Consider the following 25,260-nt stretch of genomic DNA (forward strand, 5'->3'; position numbering starts at 1 on the left):
TGGTCTCACTTCTGCAATGAAAGTGGGAGCTTGGATGGATAAAAGTTCTGCTGGGCAACACTATTCAGTCTTTACTGCTTCCATCTTGCAATTAATAATTGACTCCTTTTCTCTGTCAATTTTTTTAACTGAAAGAGGGTGGTGAGGTGGGAGTTGTCATACCTTTACTAAATGTCCTCTCTCTCCTGTGTGAGGAGTGAAGAGCAGATCGAGAGCTGTCCTTGAAATGGTTGCTCTGATTTTGCTATATTGCAGAAGCTGGGATGATGTTCCACTGTGGAGACGTTGGAGTCATGGATGGAGGTGAATTTTCGATACGAGGCAAATAATGAATTGCTCAAACGTTTGGGACAGCAAGTGCTTTGGATTAGGATTGTGTGATCAGCTGGTACGAAGCTTGGCAAAAAGAAACGGAGTCTTCAGTATCATTTTCATTTTGAACGGAGGCTGAGGTTGTTTGACTGTTGTGTAAAAATGAAGAGCCTTTTAAATATGAACTTCTGATTTCAAGTGCTCTTCAGTAGCCACGGCACTTAAGCAGTTCCTGCTGTGTCCGTTTTGCTGGTACGGATGTTTGTGTGACGATTCAGTGGATTGGATCTGTTAGTTCAGAAAGGGCTTTTTCCCCTTGCAGAAGCATTTCTCACCCATAACAGCTCCGTGGTGCGGCTTGTGTCCTGACTGACAGCCAAGTGGGACGCTGACCCTCCTCATCTGGTGCAGAGAGGGCTGACCGTACATGACTAGCTGAAGTTGTAGTGACGTTCAGCATAAAACACAATCCTCTTGAATAGGTTCTTACTGTTACTGGTGGCTGGTAAAAGATAAGCTGGATAACTTTCTGCAGTCACTTGGTGGACTTTTAGAAGCTATTTACAGTGCATCTGTACTGTCAGTTGGAACAGAAAAGCAGTAACCATAGCATATCCTGAGTTGGATAAAGACCAGTGAGTCCAACTCCTGGCTCCACGTGGCACTGCCCAAAAATCAAACCCTATGTCTGAAGGCATTATCCAGATGCTCCTTGAGCTCTGGCAGCTTGGGGCAGCCCGTTCCATGCCCACCACTCTCTGGTGCAGACCCTGTCCCTGATCCCCAGCTGCCCCTCCCCTGACACAGCTCCATGCCGTTCCCTCGGGCCCTGTGCTGTCACACAGAGCAGAGCTCAGGCCGCTCCTCTGCTCTGCACTGAGCAAACCACAGGCCCTCAACCTCTTTTCTCGCCCTCCAGACTGTTCCCCATCTTCGTAGTCCTCCTTTGGGCACTCCCTACCAGTTATATGCCCTTTTTGCACTGTGGTGCCCAAAACTGCACACACTACTTGTGGAGAGGCTGTTGCAGCACAGTGTAGAGTGGGACAGTTCGTTCCCTCACCTGACCAGCAGTGCCGAGCCTGATGCTCACGCTGAGATACAGTTGGTCTTCCTGGTTGCCCAAACTCACTGCTGACACATGTTCGACTTGCTGTTGACCAAGACCCCCAGATGGCTTTCAGCTTGGAGGCTGCTATCCAGCCTCATCCCCCAGTCTGTATGCATAACCAGGTGCAGAATCTGGCACTTGCTCTTGTTAAATGTCATCTGTTTGGTGATTGCTTAGCTCTCTAATTTGTTAAGATCTCTCTGCAAGGCCTCTCCGCCATTAACGGAATCAGCAGCTCCTCCTAGTTCAATATTGCCAGCAAATCTGCTCAGAACACTTTCTATTCCTAAAGTAACGTAATAGCAAATTTAGATACCAAAAACCAGATGAAATTCTGTTAAACCTTGATCATTAGTTACATTCCTCAAGATGCGTGTTTTCACAGCACCACAACTTAACTACCACCTTACAACAAAGTTTTGTTCTTGTCAAGCTGCTGCTTTCATCATGTGTAGGAATATAAATGTGACAGTATGCTTCCATCAAAGTGCAGAGCTAAACAGGAGATGGCATTTTGCTTCTGGTCACGTAATGAGGGAGTAAGGAAAACTTGCAGATGCAAAACAAATCTGTTTAGATGTTTAAGCTTGATGCTACCAAAATACAGATGTTAAATTCAGAAAGAAAGTCCACGATTAAATAATAGTCACATGCAAAAAAGCTGATTTATGTTGTTTGTTTATACAGTGTCCTTTATTGTAGCAGTTGAATACTCCAGGTCCTTGTGTGTGTGTCCTTCCCTATGAGACTAGAAGATGCAATGACTCAGACTTAGCACATTTTTGTGTGTGTGGCCACTTGGGAAAAGCATGAAGTAAGAATTGAATCTATATCCTACCTAGCTCAATAATCCCCAGAGCATTTCCCTCTTAAGACTGACAGAGCTCACTGTGTTCCTTCTGTCATGCTCAGCTGTTCTTCACTCAACCTGTGAGAAACATTTTCTATGTTGTTTGGATTTAAAGCACATCTACTGACTTTCTGTTTAAAAAAGAAAAGAAAAGAAAAGCTGTACAGACATTTTTGTGAAGAAGGCACAGTGTCTGTGTGAGCTGATGGAGGCGAGTTGGAATTGATTTATCCAAATCTTAGCTTGGTTGAGGAACCCTTTGGGGTTCTCATTGGGTAGGATGGACAAAATTCAGTTCTTAGTTCTATGCCAGTATTAGCGCTGCTTTGTAAAACGTTATTAATATATATTCATTAGTAGTAGGAACTTAAGCATATATAATAATTACATATGTGTGTGTTTAAGACATGTAAAATTGTTTTCATTAATTAAATGTTATGGTTTAAACTTCCATTGTTAAGAATTGCTGAGATGACTTGGAGCAAATGAAGTATCTGCTTCACTATGTTGTGGCACTCTCTATGAAAATTAATTGTACACTGCTTAAACTTTGAGTGATGTGATGAAGTTTATTTGATAGAATAAATTATGTCTTGGTGAGAGCCAGGTGTGACTGCTGCTTTCTCTTGAAGAATGGAGTTGAATGAGACAATATACGAGTTTCTTGTGTCTCAGATCATTCGGTTTATTCCTTGTACATGGAAGTAACTTCTGGCTGGAACAGGATCTGAAACAGCTGTATAGAAAGGTACAGAGTAAACCTGCTGTGTATTTCAGGATGATCAGTACTGGTGTGCTGTGAATGTTACTGCTTGGACAAGATGGTGACCTCTTGCAGTGCCAGCTTCTGGTTTACTTGCATATTACACCTAAGGCAAAAAACTAAATCTGCTCTTTCTTCTTAAAAGCAGCATACGAGGTGATATTCTCCCCCAGACTGGAACAAGATCAGTTTGTTCCCTACCACTGCTCAGGTGTGCAAGTTGCAGCTGACCACCTACAGAAGTGAGGCTTGGTAACTTTGCCTTGACTGTGGAAGTGATACTCACTTTGTGGAAATATATGTATTTTTTAACTTCATTTTAGACTTAATTCTGATCTTAGGGTTTTTTAGGGACAAATTATGGAGTTACACAAAGTTTTGGAATGATGGAGATTTGGAGTTGTGTGTGCTCTGCGAGTTTGTGATGGAGAGAGGAAAAAGAAAAATGTTGGCTTTTGTGCAGGCAAGGACTAGAAATGGTTATGGAGATGTGTATGTATCTCTCTTGCAGAGCATTTAGTAAATAAGTGTTTTAATCAGAAGCCTGGATGGCCAATGTGGAAAAAATAATAATTAAAGAAACAGCAGTTGTTTGTGTACATATTTGGACAATGGAATATGCTTTCTCAACGTTTGTCACCTGTCTGTGATGACATTTTCTTTGCTGATCAGTGTTCTAGGAAGTGAGAGGTCTTGGGCAGATCACCAGAAATGCATTGCATTTGACTGCTGCCTTGAGACTTCTCTGCACAGATGGGTCGCAGTAGTCAACTCAAATCTGAAGAAAATTTAACAAAGCAGAAAGGTTTCACCTCCTACAGAACGAAGTGGTGCTGATTTGGTTTGCTCTTTCTTTGGCTTATTGTAAGGATTAAGCATATCCCCACAGTATTTTGCCATTCAGCTCACTTGTGTTGAGCTGGCTGGCTGTAGTGCTGCACAACTGCGCTGGCGTTGGCACTACATGAGAAAATCTATATTTGTCTTTGATAATTGGGACAAAAAAGTTCAGAGATTTATATGGATTTAAAAAACCTAGCGCAGTATGTTGCAGAAAATCATTTCACACAGTAATCTTTGTGTGGGAGGACTGATGAACCCTGTTAATCAGCGGTGGTTGGACAGTTGCATGTACATGCAGGAGCTGTTTAAAGAGATTTACGTGCTGCTGGCTACCATTTGGTAATCCTGCTGACAGCAGGATCCAAATACAGTAGCTCTGTATTTTGGGGAACTCCCACGTTAACAAAGTTGTTCTGCAGAGGTGTTTCAGATAATTAAACAAGAAACAAAGTCTGCATTGTAGATGTGCTTAAGGTGTACTTAGAAATAATTTCACGTGGAGAACATAGGTTGAAAAACTACCTGATAAGCTTAGATGTTGCACAAATAATCATGCAACAGCTAAGAAGAGCTGCTGCTTCTCTCTGAGTTATGGGCAAGGATCTCAAAACCGAGGCTGTTTCTTGTCACGGATGAGAGCTTGTAGCACGCTTCCTTGTTCCTACCCAGGTTGAAGACAGATGTTGGGGCATTTGGGAAGAAAGAAAAACATTGAAGCAGAGTGAAACAATTCAGTCTAGTGAATGTCATCTGCAATCTCTAAATGGATGTACTCTGATACAAAGCTACAGGCCATGAATGCTTGAGAAGAATCACAGAGCTGCAGTGGCAGAGCTGGGTGCCCTTTCGGTCACCATGGATGGGGCACTGGTGTAGCGAAAGCTGTGCCAAGCTCTTCCCTTGCCTATGAATGACAGGAGGTGGCCTTGGATGTTTTTGTTGTGTGTTGGTAAATACTGGAAACATATGTAATTTGTGGCCATTAGTGGAGCGCTACCTTGTAGGTGAGACTTTGCCCCTTGTGCCGAGGAGAGAATTACAGCAGTCTGCCACAATTCAGGATCACTTTATGTCTCTTATAGTCTTTGCTCAGCAACTGGTGTGCCACTCTTTTGAGTTCCTGCATTCAAGAGATAACGTACTGGTGGAGGCCACACCTCAAGCACTGCCTTCAGTTTTGGTTTTCTCACGAAGGAAGGACATGGAAGCCCTGGAGCGTGTCTAGGAAAGGAAGGTGAAGCTGCAAAAGGTCTGTAGCACAAGTCTTGTGGGGAGCGGCAGAGGGCACTGGGTTTGTTCAGTCTGGAGGAGTGTCAGGTTAGACCTGATTGCTCTCTACAGTGACCTGAAAGGAGGTTGTGGTGAGATGGGAATTGGTGGCTGCTCCCAGGTAACAGTGATAGGATGAAAGGTGGTGGCCTTAGGTTATGCCAAGGGACGTTCAGGTTGGATTTCAGGAAGAACTTCTCAGCAAGAGTGGTGCAGCAGTGGCACAGGCTGCCCAGGGAGGTGATAGAGTTACCATCCCTGGAGGTGTTCCAAAAGCGTGTGGATGTGGCACTGAGGGACGTGGTCAGTGGGCATGGTGGGGATGGGTTGATGGTTGGACCGGATGATTGTAGTGGGCTTTTCCAAACTTCATGATTCTAAACCGGTTGCTTTAAGTCCTTCTGGTAAAATTTTAATCAAATAAATATTTATCTCTTTTTTTTTTTTTTTTTTCTTTTCCTGTGGATTCACGTGGGCTTTGGAGGCTTCCTCATCTGTCTGGATTTGTTCTACTAGCAGAGCTTGCCTGTGGAAATTCTCCTTGGTGGTTTTGCTGAGAATCCAGCACTTAGATCTGTGCTGTGCACTTAATAGTGCTGTTACCTTAAAGAAACATTATTACAGTAATAATTGTAATAGTCCTGTATTTTTAGGAAATTAATGGCAGGAAGTGTGCTATAGGTGTTAAGTTATCGATGATGTAATGGAGTAAGGCTGCCTATTTTAATTCCTATTATTAATGAAATGCTTTTTTTTTTTTCCCCTTGGCTATTATCCTGGTTATGAGGCTTGGTGTGTTATTCAAGCTGCTTGTGAGATATCAAAATGAAATATTGTGCTGAAGGAGACCTGAAAAAAGAGCATTTACTTATTTACTTAGGGCATGGACTAAGTTAATCTGACCAAAAAATTTTATTTCTCAAGATAAACTGCAAGATCAAAACAAAAACCAACTAAGAATAAGAAACTTTCTCACTTCTATGGGTTAGTGGGTCTTCTGCCTTCCTGAATTAATTTAAAGGGATTGTAGAGAAGAATAGTAACCCAAATAAAACCAGGCTGTCTCTCTGGAGGACTCAGAAGGATGAGAGGCAGGTGGAAAAAGTGTGTGATGTCACACATAGTCTATGTCGTCTTCTTTGTACGTCTCTTTTCTTGGGACTCTTTGGTGATCTTGTACTTGACTGAAACTTAAAGGCTTGAATTCTGAGTGGGTTCAATTGGTTGTGACAAGTACACAACCTGACAATATGACAAGATGTAACGAAGGCAAATGTTCCAGGAAGTCTCACATTTGAGGAGTTAAAGAGTTCTGTTTCTTGGAAGAGCATGAATCTTGACTTAACATTTGAAGAAAGCAATCTCATCACATGGTTTTAACCAGTTTGTTTGCTGGAAGGGAAAGCTGCAGCAAAGAAACAACGTGCTTTTTTCATCTTTCTGTGGTTTTTAATTGTACTCTTTTTTTCCTTGCAAAATTAATAAAACAAAAACACAAAAAAAAAAAAAACCAACAAAACAAACGAACATTCAGCAAACAGTGTATACACATTGTTATTACTTTACTTTCTTAATGACTGTAGTGGTGCCTCAAGCTTTTGAGGTCCTACTCAGGATCCCCGTACAATATTGCAGCTGCTGTCCAGTCCTTGAGGATGAATCATGATTCCTCATACTGGATAGCAAATGGAAACATGAAGGAGGCCCTTACTGAAGTTCATTTGCTTTGGAGTTGATTATGTGGATGTGGGTAGCAACACATGGTATTCCAAAAAATATGTTCTGGCTTTTTTACAAGTACTTTCAATTGAGTTTCAGCCAAGGTAATGTAAAAGTCTAGAGGATGAAGTGTAGGCCCTTTTGTTCAAAAGAGTCGACTGGTTCTGACTTTTCATGTTGCTGAACAAAGCAGGTGTTGGGGGGAAAAGTACCGTTTGTTACCTTCTTGTGTTGGTTTTTGCCTTTCAGGTGTCATTGGAGCAGTTAGCAATGCAGTATGAAGCAGATGTCTTTAAGCATTCTGGTGCCTGATTTGTCACAGATTCATATTTGCCTTTTCACTGGAGTATCTTGTTGGAGCTTTGTTTGGTTGTACGTTGGCTGTGTTCTAGTTGTATTCTCAGTGAAAGGTTGTCTTTTGGACATTGTTCCTACAGTGTAGATCCAAACGTGGTCTGAGTCTGTTGTGCGGTTCATACAGTTAAATCTTTTTTTAAATCTTGTGGTAGCAAAATAGCTGAAGGAATAAGATCGCTCTCCTCTGCTTAACAAAATGCTCCTGGAAGCTTGTTTTCCACATAAATAGACCCAGTCAGTGACTGACTGCAGAACACACTAAGGCTGAAAATATGTTCCAGCTGGTAGTAGGCTACAGACTTGTTTTTTCTTGGAAAGCAATGACTCCTTTTGCTACCTAGAATGACTGGAAGGTGCAAGCAGGGAGATAGAAATTAGTGTAGGAGACGTACTCGATTTTAATTGCCGTTAAAACAGTGGAATTGAGCAGTGCTATTTATGTGAATGGGACATGCAGATGCTATACCTCTTTCTTTCTTCTTGTCCCCCATTTAGGAGGGCTTTCGAGCTGTTGCTCTGCTGCTGAACAGCATGCAGTCCTTTCGGGAGCAAAGTAGTTACCACGGAAACCAGCAGAGCTACCCGCAGGAAGTGCACGGATCGTCCCGACTGGAGGAGTTCAGCCCGCGCCAGCAGGCCCAGATGTTCCAGAGCTTCGGAGGAGGTACTGGCAGTGGACGTCGCGGAGCAGCAGGAGCCTCTACAGCGATGCCTGGTGAGAGCTCTGGCCATCAGAGCTACCAAGGTTTCAGAAAAGAAGCAGGAGAGTTTTACTATATGGCTACCAACAAAGATCCAGTGGCGTCAGGAGGGCAGCAGCCGCCTCAGCGCAGGCCTTCTGGACCGGTACAGAGCTATGGGCCCCCTCAAGGGAGTAGCTTTGGGAGTCAGTATGGGAGTGAGGGACACGTGGGCCAATTTCAAACGCAGCATTCGACCCTTGGGGGCGTATCCCACTATCAGCAGGATTATACTGGTCCTTTCTCTCCAGGGAGTGCTCAGTATCAGCAGCAGGCTTCTAGCCAGCAGCAGCAGGTACAACAGCTGAGACAGCAGATCTATCAGTCTCATCAGCCTTTACCCCAGGCTTCCAGCCAGTCTGCTTCTAGCACCTCGCACTTGCAGCCAATGCAGCGTCCATCCACCCTGCCTTCCTCTGCTTCTGGGTACCAGTTACGAGTGGGTCAGTACAGCCAACACTATCAGCCACCTTCGTCGTCCTCGTCCTCCTCTTTCCCCTCCCCACAGCGTTTTGGCCAGTCAGGACAGAATTATGATGGAAGCTACAGCGTGAATTCTGGGTCACAGTATGAAGGCCATGCCGTGGGTTCCAATGCACAGGCATATGGGTCCCAGTCAAACTACAGCTTTCAGACTCAACCGATGAAAAGCTTTGAGCAGTCTAAGCTGCCCCAAAGTGGGCAGCAGGGGCAGCAGCAGCAGCACCCACCTCAGCATGTAATGCAGTATTCAAATGCTGCCTCCAAGCTCTCTCTTCAAAGTCAAGTGGGACAGTACAGCCAGACTGAAGTTCCTGTAAGGTCACCGATGCAGTTTCACCAAAACTTCAGTCCAATCTCTAATCCATCTCCTGCTGCATCTGTGGTTCAGTCTCCAAGCTGCAGCTCCACCCCTTCTCCTCTCATGCCAGGTGGAGAAAATCTCCAGTGTGGGCAAGGCAACATGTCCATGGGTTCTAGAAACCGAATCCTGCAGATGATGCCTCAGCTTAGTCCTACACCATCTATGATGCCAAGTCCCAATGCTCATGCAGGGGGATTCAAGGGGTTTGGGTTGGAAGGACTGCAGGAAAAAAGGCTCACAGATCCAGGGCTGAGTAGCCTAAGTGCCCTAAGTTCTCAAGTGGCCAATCTGCCCAACACAGTCCAGCACATGTTGCTTTCAGATGCCTTGGCACCTCAGAAAAAAAGTTCCAAAAGGTCATCCTCTTCAAAGAAGGCTGACAGCTGCACAAACTCAGAAGGCTCTTCCCAGGCAGAGGAGCAGCTCAAGTCCCCCCTGGCAGAGTCCCTCGATGGTGGCTGTTCCAGTAGTTCAGAGGATCATGGGGAAAGGGTGAGACAGCTGAGTGGCCAGAGCACAAGCTCAGACACTACCTACAAGGGGGGTAACTTAGAAAGATCCAACTCCTCACCAGCACAAGGCTCTCAGAGCGAGCCCTCAAAACTCAGCACCAGCCCTGCAGCTAGGGAAGATGTGGCCTCCCCTGATGGGAAGGAAGCTGTAGTGGCAGTAGAAAATGCCCCAAAAGTGAATGAAAAGGCAGTTGGAGTGATTGTCTCCCGGGAGGCTATGGCAGGTAGAGTAGAAAAGTCAGGTGGACAAGAGAAACCTGCACAAGATGATGTTTCCACAGCCACTCAGACACCAGTTAGTGCTAGTGGAGTGAAGGAAGCTGGACATGCAGGGCCACAGCCAGAAGCTCAAGGAGGTAATAAGGGGAGCAAAAGTGGAGATAACACTAACCATAATGGAGAGGGGAACAGCCAGCCCAGCCATGCAGTTGTTGGGTCAAATTTTCCTGTGAGAACAGAACCTTCCAAATCTCCTGGCAGTTTAAGATACAGTTACAAAGATAATATAGCAGCTGGCATACAGAGAAATATTGGTGGCTTTCCACAGTATCCTTCTGGTCAAGAAAAAGGGGATTTTCCAGGACACAGTGAGCGCAAAGGCAGGAATGAGAAGTTTCCTAGCCTTCTACAGGAGGTCTTACAGGGTTACCACCATCATCCAGACAGAAGGTATTCTAGGAATGCACAGGAACATTCTGGGATGGCTGGGAGTTTGGAGGGAGCCATGAGGCCCAATATCTTAATTAGTCAAGCCAATGAATTGACGAATAGAGGCCTCTTAAACAAAAGTATGGGGTCTCTCCTGGAAGGTCCTCACTGGGGTCCCTGGGATAGGAAGTCTAGCAGCGCAGCCCCTGACATGAAGCAGATAAATTTAGCTGATTACCCTATTGCTAGAAAGTTTGAGATAGAGTCTCAGTCTTCTTCTCATGAAGGGGGAGCACTCTCGGAGAGGAGATCAGTGATCTGTGACATATCTCCATTAAGGCAGCTTGTCAGAGATCCTGGTCCTCACCCAATGGGGCACATGGGTCCCGAGGGCAGAAGTGGAAGGAGTGAACGTCTTGCCCCTGGCTTAAGTCAGTCAGTAATACTCCCTGGTGGCTTAGTATCCATGGAAACAAAGATGAAAGCTCACAGTGGGCAAATAAAAGAAGAAGAGTTTGAACAGTCAAAGAGCTCAGTTAGTCTTAATAATAAAAAGACAGGAGACCATTGTCATTCTGCTGGCATCAAGCATGAGTCTTTCCGAGGCAATGCTAGCCCTGGAGCTGCAGTCTCCGATTCTGCTCCAGACTACATTCCCCAGCAGGAGAGCAGATCAACACAGCTGAGACGAGCACCTGGCAGAACTGGAAGCAGCAGGGGTAAATCACCTTCTCAATTTCAGGATCTTGCTGATAAGCTGAAAATGTCACCGGGCAGAAGCAGAGGCCCAGGAGCAGATCTGCATCACATGAACCCACATATGACGCTATCTGAAAGAGTTAACAGGGGTTCCTTGCATTCTGGCTACCCTCAGAACTCAGAAGGCTCATCTTTGGCTGCAGCATATCATGCAAATGCTAGGCCTCATCCTTTTGGTGACCCCAACCAGAGTTTAAATTCCCAGTATCATTACAAGAGACAGCTATACCAGCAACAGCAAGAGGAATACAAAGATTGGGCAAGCAGCGCTGCTCAGGGTGTGATTGCTGCGGCTCAGCACAGACAGGAAGGAGCCAGGAAGAGCCCAAGACAACAGCAGTTTTTGGACAGAGTAAGGAGTCCCTTGAAAAATGACAAGGATGGAATGATGTACCTTCAGGGTAGCTCTTACCATGATACTGGAAGCCAGGATCCTGGGCGCTGCATTATGGGAAGCGACAGTGCACAGGGCAAGTGCACTGACCTAAAACACAGTAACCAGAAGCTGCAGCCGCATGAATCTGGTTGGGACCTCTCTCGGCAGACTACACCTGCCAAAGGCAGCGGCGCTCTGGGAGCAGCCAGCCAAAAAAGATTTTGCCCCCAAGAAAGCGATGGGCACAGACGAGAGGAATCTACGGATTTGCCCAAGCCTAGCAATGCCATGCTCAGGCTCCCTGGCCATGAAGACCAGTCTCCTCAAAATCCCTTAATTATGAGGAGGAGAGTCCGTTCTTTCATCTCTCCTATCCCTACCAAAAGACAGCCACAGGATATGAAGAACAGTGGCAGTGAAGATAAAGGGCGAATGATGACATCAGCAAAAGAAGGAGCTGATAAAGCGTACAACTCTTATGCCCATTCATCTCAAAGCCAAGATGTTGGCAAACCAGTTGCAAAGGGAGATTCCTTCAAGGACCTGCCAAGTCCTGATGGTAGGAATTGTCCTGCTGTTTCCCTCACAAGCCCGGCTAAGACCAAAATATTGCCCCCAAGAAAGGGGCGAGGATTAAAACTGGAAGCAATTGTTCAAAAAATTACATCTCCCAATATTCGGAGAAGTGTTTCCACCAACAGTGCTGAAACTGGTGCAGATACTGTCACTCTTGATGACATCCTGTCCCTTAAGAGTGGACCTGAGGGAGGAAGTGTGTCTGCACATGGGCTGGAGGCTGAGAAGAGAAAAGGAGAGATGTTGTCAGATCAAGCGGGGTCAGCAAGCCAGGACACAGCTGGTGAAATAACTCTTGCACGATCCTCAGAAGAGTGGCAAGGCAACGAGGATGATAAAACCAAAAAAGACACCCCTGAAACTGCCAATGTTAGTAAAGAAGGGACAGGAACCAGTGCAGCACCACCTCCTCAGAAGTCAGGTGGTCAGGGAAGGTCTGATGGATCCGTAAGCGGAACTGGAACTCTGACCTTTCCAGACTCAAAAACAATTTCTCCCTCCAGTGTGTTTACTTCTGAACCAAACCCAAAGCCTGAGGAAAAAGATGGAGATGTGACAAACATTTCACCCAAGCCGGATGGCTTCCCTCCAAAAGGATATTTTCCTTCTGGAAAGAAAAAGGGAAGACCAATTGGGAGTGTGAACAAGCAAAAGAAGCAACAACAGCAGCAGCAACTGCCACCACCCCCACCACCTCCACCTGTACCTTCTCAGTCTTCAGAGGGGGCCGCTGGGGGTGAGCCAAAACCTAAGAGGCAAAGGAGGGAGAGGCGAAAACCTGCAGCACAGCCACGGAAGCGGAAGCCTAGACGGGCCGCTCCGATTGTGGAGCCTCAAGAGCCGGAGATCAAGCTTAAATATGCTACCCAGGCTGTGGATAAAACTGACTCCAAGAATAAATCCTTTTTCCCTTACATTCACGTGGTAAACAAGTGTGAACTAGGAGCTGTGTGCACAATCATTAATGCGGAGGAAGAGGAGCAGAACAAATTGGTGAGGGGTCGGAAAGGACAGAGGTCTTCAACACCCCCTCCTAGCAATGCGGAGAGCAAAGTGCTGCCCACCTCAACTTTCATGCTGCAGGGCCCTGTAGTAACAGAGTCTTCTGTCTTGGGGCATCTGGTTTGCTGCCTGTGTGGCAAATGGGCCAGCTATCGTAACATGGGTGACCTCTTTGGTCCTTTCTACCCCCAGGATTACGCAGCCACCTTGCCCAAGAACCCACCTCCAAAGAGGGCCACAGAAATGCAGAGCAAGGTCAAGGTACGGCACAAAAGTGCTTCTAATGGTTCCAAGACAGATACAGAGGAGGAGGAGGAACAGCAACAGCAGAAGGAACAAAGAAGCCTAGCTGCTCATCCCCGCTTTAAGAGGCGGCACCGCTCTGAGGACTGTAGTGGAGCCTCTCGGTCACTTTCAAGGGGAGCTTCTTGTAAAAAAGCAACCACTGAAGGTGGCAGTGGTGGTGAAAAGACTCCTTTGGACTCAAAGCCCTCTATGCCCACTTCAGAAGGTGGCACTGAGCTGGAGTTACAAATTCCTGAACTACCTCTTGACAGCAATGAATTTTGGGTCCATGAGGGTTGTATTCTCTGGGCCAATGGGATCTACCTGGTCTGTGGCAGGCTCTATGGGCTGCAGGAAGCTGTGGAGATTGCAAGAGAGATGGTGAGTACTGAAATTTACTATGGCTTTTTTTTTTTTTTTTTTTGCTTGCTTGTTTGCATTAAGCATACCATTTGAAATGTTTTGTTCTTCTCTCATATCTTAAATGATCATCTTTCATTTGTCAATAAATCTCTAGTGATGCCCTTCAGACAGCTTTCTTTAGATTTCTGCCACACCTACCTGGTCAGTCAGAATTTATGAGCCTCAAAAGCCTAGATTCATGTTGCCTACTAGAAGTTCCAATTGTCCAAAAGTTTTTTCGTGACTACAGCGATCTTTTTTTCTTTATCTGTCCTATTAGATACTAATGCTCTCCAGAACTGCTCTTGGAGTTGTGCAGTGGAAGGACAAATCGAAGCTGACACAAGTTGCAGCAAGGGAAATTCCAATTCAATATTGAGCAAAAAAAAAAATCACAGTGAGAACAGTCAAATATGGGATTGGGAGTGGGGGGGGGAGGGAGGAGGGAGCAACAGAAGTTGTGGCTTAGCTGTCCAGTCACATTTATGCAACCCCAAGATCCTAAAGCAACTCACTGTACCTGTGAAATTGAAGGTAGCTTCAGAATTGGCCCCGCGTTAGGCAGTTTACATCACACATCTGCAGAGGTCCCTTTGAACCCAAATGATTGATTCTTTGACTGTAATGCGTATTACCTGGTCCCTGCATATTAAGGTCGATAAAGTGGAATGACATAGAAGTTTGTAAATTGAGTAGAACTTGGGTGGCTTGACTGCTGATGAGTTCTGTACGAATTATAGCACAGTCATACTGGTAACTGGCATTCTCCAAAGTGCAAGTACACAATGAATGAGGAGAAATGTAAAGTCAAAGCAGGGACAAAGAGAGCTTTATTCACTGTCACCTGGTTGTGGATGGAGGCACCCATAATTGATTATCTGAGACTGAAGCTGACACTTTAGAACCATGTGTAATTTGACTTCCCTTACCATTATCAGTGTGCCACATTATTTATGCTTACCCTCTTGCTTTATGCCTTCTGTCTTGGGCCAGACCGTGCACAAGGTGCTGGACTGCTTTTTCCCGCTGCCTTCAGATTCTTTTTTTTTTCTCTCTCCTAAACAATGTTGGGATCTGGTTTTTTGTTTTTTTTTATCTTCTCTTTGCATTCTTATGTGCAGCTCATTGCCACCTCCTGAGCTCTCCTCTACCAGTTTGATTCCTGGCTTTTTCTGCCTTTTCGCTCTCTGTTCTTTGACAGTAATTACATGCTTCTTTGCCCTAACTTGATTTGGCCTGCATTCCTGTTTCTAGCTTCTCATTAAATAGAGTCAGTTAATTTCATTTGCTTTTCACCAAGTAGTGTTTGTGTGCTGAATTTCTTATCTCTGATAATCGCAAGGTTTCTTTTGGGATCTCCAACGTCATTTGGATTCTGCTTGTAATGTAACTGTCCTTTCACGTGTCTTGCAGTTTACCAGTATATTCAGTTTGGATCTCTCTAACATATTTTTCCCTTTTTCCTGTTCTCAGGGCATGTCCTCCCATTTATGATTCTTGTTTTCCCAATGGCAGACGCTTTCTTAAATTCTTGAACTGCTTGAGGAGTTGTTCTTCAGTGATACTTTTTGTGTTTCTGAACTTACAAAGGGTTTGTGGCCGACAAAACATCATGGCTGTACCAATAGGTCTAATCAGACTTGGCAAATAGCATCCCATTGTAAAAACACTGTTGACATGGTTGTTGCACGTTGTTCCTTCTGTGTATGGGATGATTTTCTGAGCATGCATTGGCCTACTCTTTGTCACTTTCTTCAACTGTTAGGTTCACCTCTCCTTGTCACAAGTGGAATTTTGCACTCTTCTTCTTAACTCTTTCGCTTCATCTTGTGGCATTATACAGTAATATCCCCTTATCTCCCTTGAACTTGCTGGCCTTTCTCTTTTACCTTTTTCTTTTTATCACTCACTCAGCTGTGAGGATTTTTTCAGTTGCAGTGACCTGTAGACACAAGTGTTTCACATTTCTCAAAGAAGTGTGCAAAATGCCTGTGGCCTCTCTTGCTTTTGCAACTACCTCTTCATTTCCTTTCCCTTTTTTCATCTCAAAATGCTTTGGGTGCATTGTCAGGTGTGCTTGTCCTCCTCCACTTTGGCTTCCATTGTGCTCTGCTAAAATTGTGATCACTGTTTACTGTGATTGCTTCCTAGCTGAAGTTCAAATCCAGTTCTTCATTCTCCTTTCTCTGTCAGCTGTATCTGTCAGCTGTGCTGCTCTTTAATAGTTGTTCCACCTTGTTTCCTGTCTGTGTCCTCTTTTGATTGCCTCTTTTCTCTCCACTGGCTTTGTGGAGGTGGTTGTTCGTTACTTGCAACTTTTTGTGTGGGTTGCTGAGGTTTTGCTTGTGCTTCCCCCAGCCCCAGAGTGCCGTGTCTTTGGGTAACTTCTGGTAATCCACTTGCTGTATTCCAGTCTTACAAAACCTCCTTTTTGTTCCAGATCTGGGTTTTTTTTGTCAGGAGCTTAAAGATAGCTGTTAGATTCATGGTGAGGTCTGAGTCTCTAGCTTCAGATACCGCTTTTGAATCTACATCATCCTTAATCCATCGTCTGCCATCTTGTTCTGGCTTGATAAACCTGAGCAGCAAGAACCTTCTCAAAATTCTAGTTCTTCCTATTTAAGGATGTAGCAGATAGTGCTTACTCTTTGCCTATGATGCAGTATGTATCTTTTCAGTGCTCACAACTGTTCTGGCAGGGGCCATGAACCTTTAAAGTTACAGGCTATTTGTGTGAAGCATATTACGTTCTCTCTTATGCAAACACAGTAACAAATGTCATAACTGAATGCTTGGCAGTTCTTCATTTCATTGGTAAAAGTAATCCATCTTTCTCCTTCACTTCTATTACAAACAATGGAATGGGTTTGGGTGGTTTTTTTTCCTTGTGTTTTTTTTTTGTTGTTGTTTAAGTTCCTGTCTGCATTTTTTCATTAACCTGTGTATTGTGCTGTAGCAAATTGTAGTGCTGTGTTCTCTGGAAGCTGTGTCCTTCTCCCTCTCACTTTGGAGAGGGTTACGCACAGCGCAGAGTTGGCAGTCAGGATATCAGAGCTGTACCTGCCACAAGCCTTCCTCAGGCAGTAGAAGGGCTGTGTTGAACTAAACTCTGCCCTGCTCCCTGAGGACTGCCTTCTGGCTCTGGCAACTGATTTCCTATGCTTGTTGCATATGCTCTTTCCATACATCCTCTTTGCTTTGCAAGTGCATTTTCCTTTTCTTCCAGCTGACTTGCAGTTCATCGGTGTGTGTGCTGAAAAAGCAGATGTGCAAACCACATAGGTATTTGCTGGCAGGAAAGAGGAGGTAAATGGGGGCACAGGCACTTGGTAGTTTGGTCTAGGATGAGGAAAGACATACTCTTATGACATATGAAGGGATTATGAGAGCCTGGAATGAGCACCTCGTGTATATGTAGTGCTTTCTTGTCCAAGGCCATAAACTGTGATAGTGGTCTAAGTAACTCATCCTGTTCTTCTCACACCAACTCACCTTGCTTCCGTAGAAAGTTATTACAGATTTTTTTTCAGACACCTTTGATTCTTCTTTGCCTTCCAGAATCAGCAAAGAATTTGAAGTGTTTCTCTTGCTGTGTTAAATTTTCTTCTGTTCCTTTTATGAATAAATATCTGTGGCTGATGGCTGCTTTTGGAGAGCAGCCCCATAGTCTATCTCAAAGAAAGTTTAAATGTGTGTGAGGTTTTCTCGAAGATCTAGTTGTACCAGATGCTCTGGGAGAATTTAAAATGAGAAAGTATTTTCTTTTTTTTAACAAAAGCTTTCATCAAACTGAAATGGCTTTCTTGATCTTTGAGCTTTCCTTAAAGCTTGATTTCACCCTAGACTAAAAATGATGTTGAAAGCATTATCTAGATGGTTTACTAAGCAATATTCCTCAAAGGGCCCCCCCCCCCCCCAAAAAAAAAGCACTTGTGTGTGTACACCAGTGGGGTTATTGCTTCTGAGAATGTCTTAATCTCCCTTATTCCGAGTTTTAAATTAGATGTCTCTGCAGATGGACCCACCTGCCAAGCAATCTTGTTCTTTCTTAATACTCATTGTTAGACCATAGTAGGGGTGCTAACTGATGTTCTTCTATTAGGTATTTTTCGTTTGAGAGCTAAAGAGATCTTGAACTGAGGAATTGCTGTGTCTGTAGGGCTGGATGGACCTATCACCTGTAGAGTATTTGCTTTCAAATATTGAAGGTGATCGGACACCATGGTTGAAGTCAATCATTGGAGGATAATATTTTTGCCTTATGGTATGGAGAACCTTGAGGCTAGTCTTTCTGCAGCAGAGAATATTTAAGGATTCCTAGCCTTACTTGGTAAGATACAGTATACCTGTATTCTTCCTATGTTTCAGTTTGTTTTTACATCTCTTCTTACAGTTATGCCAGACTACTTCTTTGCATTTATGGATTTGGAAATCTAAGTGTCGTGCACTTTGCTGTAAATACCTTTAAGAAAACACTTTATTTCCTTGTTCATCTTCCCTTTGTTTTCCTGCTCATGAGAAACTGGAGTCTTGGTTACTTTGAAGCTGGCAAAATTAGGAAGCTGTGTTGGCCCTCAGCAGACTTAATGTTTGTAAGAATGAATGGTCTTCATTCTCAGAATTAAATTTAAGAAGCTGCAGGTAGGGAGAGGAACAATCCAAAGAACCTTTATGTCACAGTTGTAGACTCTAGAGAGATAGACAGCTCTACTGTTGTTTGGTTTTGATTTTTTTTCTAAAAGGCTGTTCACTAGGAGGTGGCATGCTGGTGCTTGAATGCTTTCTTCCAAGGCAGAGGCTGTGGCCTAGCACAGGGATTATTTCTGCTTGTTCTTCTTCCTTCCTATCATTGTCAGAATTGACCTTGATGAACGTAAATCTTAGCTCTTTGGTTCTGATGAGGATGCTCCTTGAAACGCAGATTTGTTTATCCCCCTTTTAAAGATCTCTTGAAAGAAGTCTGAAGAATGTAATGCCTTTTTCACTGATTTCTACTTTGTTTTCATCTTGACGACTCTTAATCCTCATAGATAGGAAGAAATCCTTGGAAACTTCTTGCTGTATTGTCTTGCTGTGTTCAGTGTACCTTTGGTGGCTTGTTGGACTAGAGATGGGTTTAATATATGCTTCCTAGATCTCCTGGAGAACGTTGGATTTGCACAGAAAAGTTGTTCTGGATCACTTCAAACTCCTGCTAGCTAATCTGCCAAAGTACCTGTCTGGGGAAACCTGTGCCATAAAGGAAATAAGGGTTGCATACATATGATGTTTACTCTGTTGCATTCACAGAACTATTTGCATTTGTGTGCGTCTGCCTTCTGGGATCCTAGCTATAAGTCGGATAAAGAAAGGTCCTTAGAGGGATCACTATAAGCTGTCTGTACTGTCAGATCTGAGAAACCAAAGCCTGACAAAAATGTTGCTGTGTGCCCCAAGTAATTGCTTTTGAAAGGTTCTTAACTCGTGGTGACTGAGATGCCTCAGCTCGCAATTGAGTACAAACCAAGAAAACTGCAAGGTTAGCTACCACTGGCAAAACAGTTTCTAGTCCCAGAAACCTAAATAGCATAGTGCCAATGGTCTGAAGGTGTCAGTTTTATTTTGGATGTCTTACTGGGCGCAGGTGTGCTTTGTTGTCCGTAAGCCAGGCTAGGAGGGAGCTGCTGCCAGGAGGAGGATCCTGCTGCTTCGTCTTTGAAAGCTGCTTGTTCCTGTTGTCTCCCTTGTAGCAGACTGGTCAGTTTACACATTGGTGCAGTGGGTTGATCTTTAGCCTCCTAATTGATCAGAAGACCAGACAAGACAGGGGAGTCTGTTCTGCCACATCAGCCATTTCCATCAACTTATTCTCTGAACTGTAGGCTCCATCTGGCTGATCAGGGCCTTTCCACTGGTAGTTATAACCTCTGCATTGCATTAACACAAAATGGACTCCACTACTCAGAAGTGTTGTAGTCCTATGGTTTTACATTTTTGGGTTGTTGGAAGATTAATTGTTGTCCTCTTATTCATTATCCTTTCTAGATAACAAAAAAGTCAGGTTGTGCACATTTTTCTTTTTTGTAATTTTTCTTTGCTGAAATTCTATCAAAAAACCCATCGAGTGAGGTTCTACATCAGGTCAGGGTTCAGCTGAAGTAATAATGTGCTTCAAAGGCTGCGTGCCTGGCAAACATGGGAAGGAAAACCTGTGTTTCTTATATCTAGACTTGTAATAATAAGGAAAAAGCTTCTAGAGTAGGAAGAAGTGGCACTGGAACTGGTGAATTTTCTAATATGGAGGTGAAAAGAGGGGAAACCAGTAACAAATTTAAAAACTACCTGTAAGCAGTGGTTGAAAAAGGGGAGGATGGAGAACATTGCCTGTTACTGTCAGCAGCTTTTAGTGTGCTGTGACCACACAAGAGACAATTGCCATGGAATCTCAAGGTCCAATCTCCCATTACCTTAGTGTTCTTGAGTTGTTGGTTCTCATTGACAGATTCCCAGAGAAGCTTTGGTTGCATCATCCCTGGAAGTGCTGGGGCCAGATTAGATGGGGCCCTGGGCAGCCTGAGCTGGCGGGTGGCAGCCCTACCTGAACTGAAAACAGTTTTGCTCTTTATTGAAAACAGTTCTTAGTATGATTAATCTGATATTTAATTTCTCAGTATATGGCTGCATCCTTGATATTCTTCTGCAGTATTATAAAAACAAGGAAGCATGAAATTTCTGGTGGAGAAGAAATTCTGAAAGACAGGCTGAATAGCAAATTTCTGTTTCAGTTTTCTCAGAAAAGCATTGCCATCTGCTGTGCTACTGAAACTGACTGTGCTGTCATGACTCCTGTTGTGCGTGAGTGTGCATCCACAGAGATGAGAGCCTGGTAGAGCCCCTGTTGTATCTCAGTTCACTGCCTACCTCTGGTAGCGACCTGTGGGTGTGAATGAACAGTGCTGTGGAGCTCACGGCAGCTCTGTGTTGGTATCACAGTCCTTAGCTGCCGAAGACATGAGCACACAGAATCTACATCTGCACTTCTGATGCATGTATTTCAATATTTGGAGTGACTGAAAATCATGAATTGCATTTGGAGGGGTAAAACTTGCTTTCCTTTATCACGAGTAGTAACTGGGTAAAATGGTTGCAGCAAGTAGGTGTTTGTGGATTGTAGGTGCCAGGAAATGCAGTTTAGTTGAGCTCTCGAACATGAAGGATCATATTGGGAAGAGAGGAAAGACCTCTCTGTTATCAGTATTTCATATGACAGAGAGAAGATAAAGGGTTGAGTATAGGGAAGTAATTTTTGTGCATGTTTGGCAGACTCTTCTGCCGTTAGTTTATCCTGGAGTATGGATGCTGTGTGTGTGTGTGCTCACATGTGGTTTTGTATCTTAATTGCCTAGCATGTGGAGTAGTCAGAGCAGGAAATAGATGTACTGGCAGTGGAGCATTGTGGAAGAATAGGATATTTAAGCCCTTATGTTAGCTGTAGGCAGGAGCACTGGAAACTTTTGAATGTAGAATACAACTACTCATTCCACGGTTGTGGCCTTTCTATTGTGCATCAGGGATTCTCAAAATCTGTGTAGTTTTCACTTAGAAATATGGATTACTTAAGTGTAGTTTTTAGAAGTGCTTCCAAATGTCTATGTAAATTTCTGTGCTGGAGTTTTCTTACCAAACTTCAGAGCTTTTGTCTGGCTATCCACAAACTCGCAGTCCTTTTTGTGTGATTGTCACTTGTGTTACTGTAGAGATGCCAAACTCACGCTAAATTCTCCATAGTGAGAGAATACAATCGATTTGTGTCGTTTTAGCTTGAATCTTTTTAAGCTGTGCTAGCAAAAAGATTGCATGCTTCCCAAAAGCTGGGGAGGAGACTTACAGTGCTGCTGCTGTTTGTTTTAACTTCATGAACTTAGGACTGATTCCAGGCGGTAGTCAGTTGAGCTGTGTCCCTCTGCCATCGTTAGGAGATTGCTACCTAAAAAACAGGTGTTGGAGGACATGCAAGAACTTCAGAAGCTTATTCTGAGCCACACCTCTGTATTCATACCTTTAGAACTGATTAAAACTAGGCGAAAGTGCAGATTTAAGGGTTTTTTTCAAAATCAAAACATTTTGTTTCTTTATTTGGTCAGGTTGGAAGTTTATGAATGTAAAAAATTCATAACTTTTTGTTAGAAAATATTGTATGGATTATTAAATTTGTTATATCTTTTTTGTAAGACTTTTTATTAAAATGTTATTTTTAAACATAAACCATATCCTGAACCCTTAAACCACCGAGTAAGCTAAGTAATGCTTCAGCTGTACTACTGTTGTACTATTCAAAGGAAAGGAAAGCTCTTCAAACACTGCACAGCAAACCCAATACTTAGCTGTAGAAGCATAATGCTTTGGGACTGGAGTGGGGGTGGTGTAGGGTCATAACTGAGAAACTTTCCGAAGGTGGTGTAATTTTATTTGTTACAATACAGCAATTTAAAAACTTTCATCTTTGAGAAGAGTCATTTTCATCCGTCCATTATAAACCTGGTTATATAACCCCAATGTACTCATTAATTAGAGAAATGTATTCTGAAAGGGTTTAGATTAATTTCTCTGGAAGAGCTGGGTAAAAATAAAACTATGATGAGGATTCTTGCAATAATTTTAGACACTATAGCAAAAATTAAAACTCAGAAGACAATTTTTGCCTTGAATGTTACTGTGAAGATAAGAGACTCAGAGAGAGGAGCTGCTCCCTGTCTGTACCACACATGTTGCCTGAGGATGTGGGGGGAGCCAGGAGTGAGGTCTAGGCTGCTTGTGCCCTAAACCATACTTGTCACCTGAACAGTACTGTCCTTTAAACTGTGTTCTGACTGGTTTATTTTTTGTTAGTTTTTTCTTTCTTAACAGAAGAAATATTTTTGCATTGGAATTTCATGCACACTCACGGACTCCATGTGAAGTACAGGATAGTCTTCATGGATAAAGCACTTTGAGAAAAGTTATTAATGAACCTTCATTGTTAAGGGTTGGATCTCAGCCAGCTGCTTAGTGATTAAAGTTTAATTGCATGATGATTAGTTTTCATTAGTAAGTAATTAGCATTTAACAGCAGTCTTGTGTTGCTGAAGCTATGGGTGAGCGTAAGTGGATTGAGCCATGTTGAGAAGGCATGTAGCTGGAGTTGGGGGCACAGGGTTGCTTAGGGAATATGGGGTGTGAATCTTGATGTAGGAGCGAGCTGCTGAAGGAAACCAACTGCTGTGTAGAGCCAGGAAGGGAGATAGGAGCAGAATTTGGAGTGAACGATCAAAGCGGTACAGCCTGGACCTGACACACAGTCTGGCTGTGGATGCCCCCTCACTGCAGGAACTTGTAAAACCACAGTCTTCCTCGGCAAGCCTGCTGAAGTTTCCAGTTGAGCTCTCAGTAACACTAGCTTCTCTTCCTACAGCCTCATAGGTTGCCTTAGTCCATTCTTCGCTCCAACTGAAGGCTTTTTCAAAATGCCTTGTTAAATTGTTGAAGTAGCCATTTCTAGTGGAGCATTTGTTCTTGATACTTCTTGCTGTAGTGTGGTAAGTTGGAGGAAGGATGAGTGGAGGGCGTGGGTTCACTAGTTCAGACCTATCAATGGAACAGTTAGGAACTACAGGGGTAACTTCAGCCTAGACTCTGTTACAGGTTCTAGGAGCCATTCTTTTCCCCAATGCCTTTCCTTCTCCCAGCACTACTGCTCTGAGTCTGAGCTAATGGAGGGAGCTCATCTGGCAGTGAACTGCCTCCACCACTTTTTTATCGGTCCATTTGTTATTGGCTGGACCAGCTTTCTTGACTCTTAGTGTCAGCATTGATACAGGGAAAAGCATGATGTGCCAGCCAGAGTAACCTCGAGCAGGCATTTCTCTGCAGTTAAAAGGATTAAAATAGCTCCGGTTTCTTTGAAAAGTTCACTTGTGTTGAGACTGTGACTGTATCATGTAGATCTACTTTGGTTGTCTTCAGACTTCCTGAATGATTGGTAAGAGCACATTACAGGACTTAGCATACACTAGTGACTACCCAAGACTAGTACTGCAGTAGCGAAGCATCCCTGGAGCTCTGTGTGTACCAGCTGTAATGTTTTTTTCCCCTACCTAGGCTAGCAATGTTATAAATAGATTGCTTATCTCTTCTGAGGGCTGCTTGCACAACTTCTCATAGCTTAAATACTTAAGTCTTACCTCAGTCAACTGATTGTCCATGTCCTAAGCTTTTTTTTTTTTTTTTTGCTTAAATACAAAGAAAGGTTGGAAGTAAAAACTGGTTATGTGGCCTTCGTGTGGTAGTGACATATTTTTCCTATTTCTTGCTTCTATTTTTTTTTTCTCTGATTTACAGTTAAATCACTTAAGTGTAATTCAACACATTTGTCATTTCTAGTTTTTTTTCTGCTGTAGCAAAATACCTGGCTTGCTCTGAAAGTAATGCCTCCTATTTATTTCCGTGGAAGCTACAGCAGATACAAAAAGTGGGATAACACTCTTGGGTAGAGCAAAATGTAAGCTATTTTTCAATGTAGTCACAACCATTAGCAATGCCTTTTTTTTGCCAGCAGCGAACAAGAACCTGTGTGCTGTGCTCAGAAAAATCTACATGGCCCTCCAGAACGTGGCTGTTGCTGTTGCCACTGCTGAAAGGCTGCCCACCGCCTTGCTGTCCTCATATCTACTGTGAGGTTTCCATAACTGTTCAGCAAGCATCAATGAATGTCAGTGGGTGTTATTTTTTCCACCTGGAGGAATTCAGTGACACACCTTTGGTTCATATGCACTTGCATGGCAGGCACCATTTGGTCAGAATGCCCCTCTGCTGCCCTGTGTCACGCAGCAACAAAATGGATTATTGGTGGGAAGGGTCAGCCTGTTCTGCTGTATCGCCACAATCTGCTGCTGACATCATGGGCCAACATAATAAAATAAGCATTGCTTTCACAAGTAGCCTTCATACAATTCTGTTGGTACTTTGCACTGAGCTGTTTTAAATGCAACTTCTCGTGCTCCTTTGACTCCTTCCTTACATTATTCTGACTTTCTAAGTTTAAGAAAATCACTGGTGATTACAGAATAGTGTGGAGCTCATAAAAGCTTTATTATGAAGGGAGAGAAAAAGTCCTGGCATGAATTTCTGAAATAGAGACTTCCTCTAGAAGATACTGCTGATCTGTATGAGACTTTTAAGAGAGTAAGGCAACTTCAGGTACTTCAGTTGAGTTTTGAAAGCTGTGGTTGTTTCAGAGCCCATGCCTCTACTATCACAGTTGTCTGTGCAACTTTTGACAAGTCTGTTAATTACTCAATAAAATGTGCTTTAAAAACACTCATTTTGTGACTATCAAGACAGACTTGTAGAGTTCTTTGAAAATTGAAACAGTAATATGTTTGAAATATTCATAATTAAATTGCACATTGGGGAGCTGGTACGAGCTTGTGTGTTTTAGTTGAGTACGTGAAAAGAGAGAAAGTGAAGTCACTCAAAAGTTTTTGTTGTATCACTGAGATTCAGCCCCACAGAAGATGATGTTATGTGTTCATCTAATACTAGTTTTCTTTTTTCTTGTAGTAAGTTAAAATGCTGAAGATGCAAGCTTGAATGTACTGATAGTCCCCATATTTATTAAAACTTGTTTTATGGAGGAGGGTCTCCAAATTGAATTTCCGCTGAAATTTCAAGACTGGCACAGTGCATAACCAGTGCTTTACAATTGCTTTGCAAGCAGTTTTTAGATGTTAATTTTAGGAAATTGTTTACATTAGAATGATTCCTACAGCTCCACTGTAGGTATATAAAAATATTTTAGGAATTTTTTAATGTACTCTTTACTCCTGTACTCAAATTTAATTATACTTCCTTTGAAGTGTCACATACTGTGATTGG

The 25,260-nt window shown here is 43.4% G+C and overlaps 1 protein-coding gene across 5 annotated transcripts in view; it reads left to right on the forward strand.

Annotated features, from left to right (window-relative positions):
* TCF20 (transcription factor 20) overlaps positions 1 to 25,260 on the forward strand; it is a 115,796-nt gene that overhangs the window by 63,369 nt on the left and 27,167 nt on the right. For all 5 annotated transcript variants that reach the window (XM_042890545.1, XM_042890546.1, XM_042890547.1 and 2 more), the window contains one exon: positions 7,720 to 13,347. In XM_042890545.1, the coding sequence (XP_042746479.1) occupies positions 7,756 to 13,347 (5,592 nt within the window). In that variant the 5' untranslated portion in view covers positions 7,720 to 7,755. Of the gene's footprint in view, positions 1 to 7,719; positions 13,348 to 25,260 lie in introns of those variants that run through there.

This window comes from Lagopus leucura, unplaced genomic scaffold (assembly GCF_019238085.1).
Source record: "Lagopus leucura isolate 7727_CA_CO unplaced genomic scaffold, USGS_WTPT01 Super-Scaffold_100159, whole genome shotgun sequence".
Taxonomy (NCBI): Eukaryota; Metazoa; Chordata; class Aves; order Galliformes; family Phasianidae; genus Lagopus; species Lagopus leucura.